The sequence below is a fragment of the Cryptomeria japonica genome, chromosome 4, assembly GCF_030272615.1.
Source record: "Cryptomeria japonica chromosome 4, Sugi_1.0, whole genome shotgun sequence".
Lineage (NCBI taxonomy): Eukaryota > Viridiplantae > Streptophyta > Pinopsida > Cupressales > Cupressaceae > Cryptomeria > Cryptomeria japonica.
In genome coordinates, this window is record NC_081408.1 from 248,882,231 (window position 1) to 248,883,444 (window position 1,214).

The 1,214-nt window shown below is 36.9% G+C and overlaps 1 protein-coding gene across 1 annotated transcript; it reads left to right on the forward strand.

The window, feature by feature from the left end:
• The first annotated feature begins 303 nt into the window (after positions 1-303).
• LOC131875065 (uncharacterized mitochondrial protein AtMg00810-like) lies at positions 304-876 on the forward strand. Its single transcript, XM_059219078.1, has one exon. It carries the CDS (start codon positions 304-306, stop codon positions 874-876), a length of 573 nt encoding a protein of 190 aa, XP_059075061.1.
• Positions 877-1,214: the final 338 nt, after the last annotated feature.

Sequence of the window (1,214 nt, forward strand, 5' to 3'; positions counted from 1 at the left end):
ATAGAGGAGGAAGTCTATCTGGAACAACCTAAACAATTTGTAGTGCATGGACAACATTCTCATGTTTGAAAATTGAAGAAAGCCTTGTATGGGCTCAAAGAGGCTCCTCGGGCCTGGTATGAAAGGATAGATCACTATCTATTAGGACTTGGCTTCTCGAAGAACGATGCAAATTTGAACCTTTACTTCAAGGTAATAAATGGAGATATGTTAATTCTTATTCTTTATGTTGGTGACTTGTTAATCATAGGTGAAGAGAATCGCATCATCAAGTGTAAACAAGACCTTGCATCCAAATTTGACATGAAGGACTTAGGGCTTCTACATTATTTTCTCAGTTTAGAAGTATGGCAACAGACTGATGGGATTATCCTAAATCAAGGGAAATACACTATTAACATTCTGAAAAGGTTTGGAATGATGGATTGTAAGCCTATGTCCACTCCCATGGAAACAAACTTACACAAGTTAAGAGAGGTAGCTGCAAGTTCTGAATCAACATATTCCACCCTCTATTGGCAGATGATTGGATCATTGATGTATTTGGTCAATACTAGACCAAATATTTGTTATGTTGTGAATGCACTTAGTAAGTTCATGTGTGAACCGAAGCAATTACATATAGTTGCAGCAAAACACATCTTGAGATATCTTCGTAGAACAATTGGATATGGCTTAAAGTATAAAGATGTAGATCTAAAGTTATATGGATATACAGACTCAGATTGGGTTGGAAGTGTGGTGGATTGTAAAAGCACATCAGGGTGTTGCTACAGTTTAGGATCAGCTATGATATCCTGGTTTAGCAGGAAGCAATCTTCAGTTGCTCAAAGCTCTACAGAAGCACAGTACATTGCAACATCTATGGGAGCATGAGAAGCAGTATGGTTGAGAAAACTCCTTGGAGGATTATTTGGACAATCCTTAGATCCTACCATCATCCACTATGACAACCAGAGTTGTATAAAGATTTTAGTAAATCCAGTATTTCATGACAGATCCAAACATATTGAAATACCTTATCAGTATGTTAGAGACATGGTGGAGACAAAGGTAATTCAATTGAGGTACATTAGTACTGAAGATCAAACATTAGACATTCTCACCAACCCTCTCGCCAAAACAAAGGTAGAACACTTCAGAGGTAAGCTTGGTATGATTGAAATGTAAATTCTGAGATTGAGTCTCAGCATTATTATTGTACTAATATATTC

What these genes read in the sequence shown, in the direction of transcription:
- LOC131875065 (XM_059219078.1), top strand. Translation starts at nt 304, where the DNA reads ATGAAGGACTTAGGGCTTCTACATTATTTTCTCAGTTTAGAAGTATGG.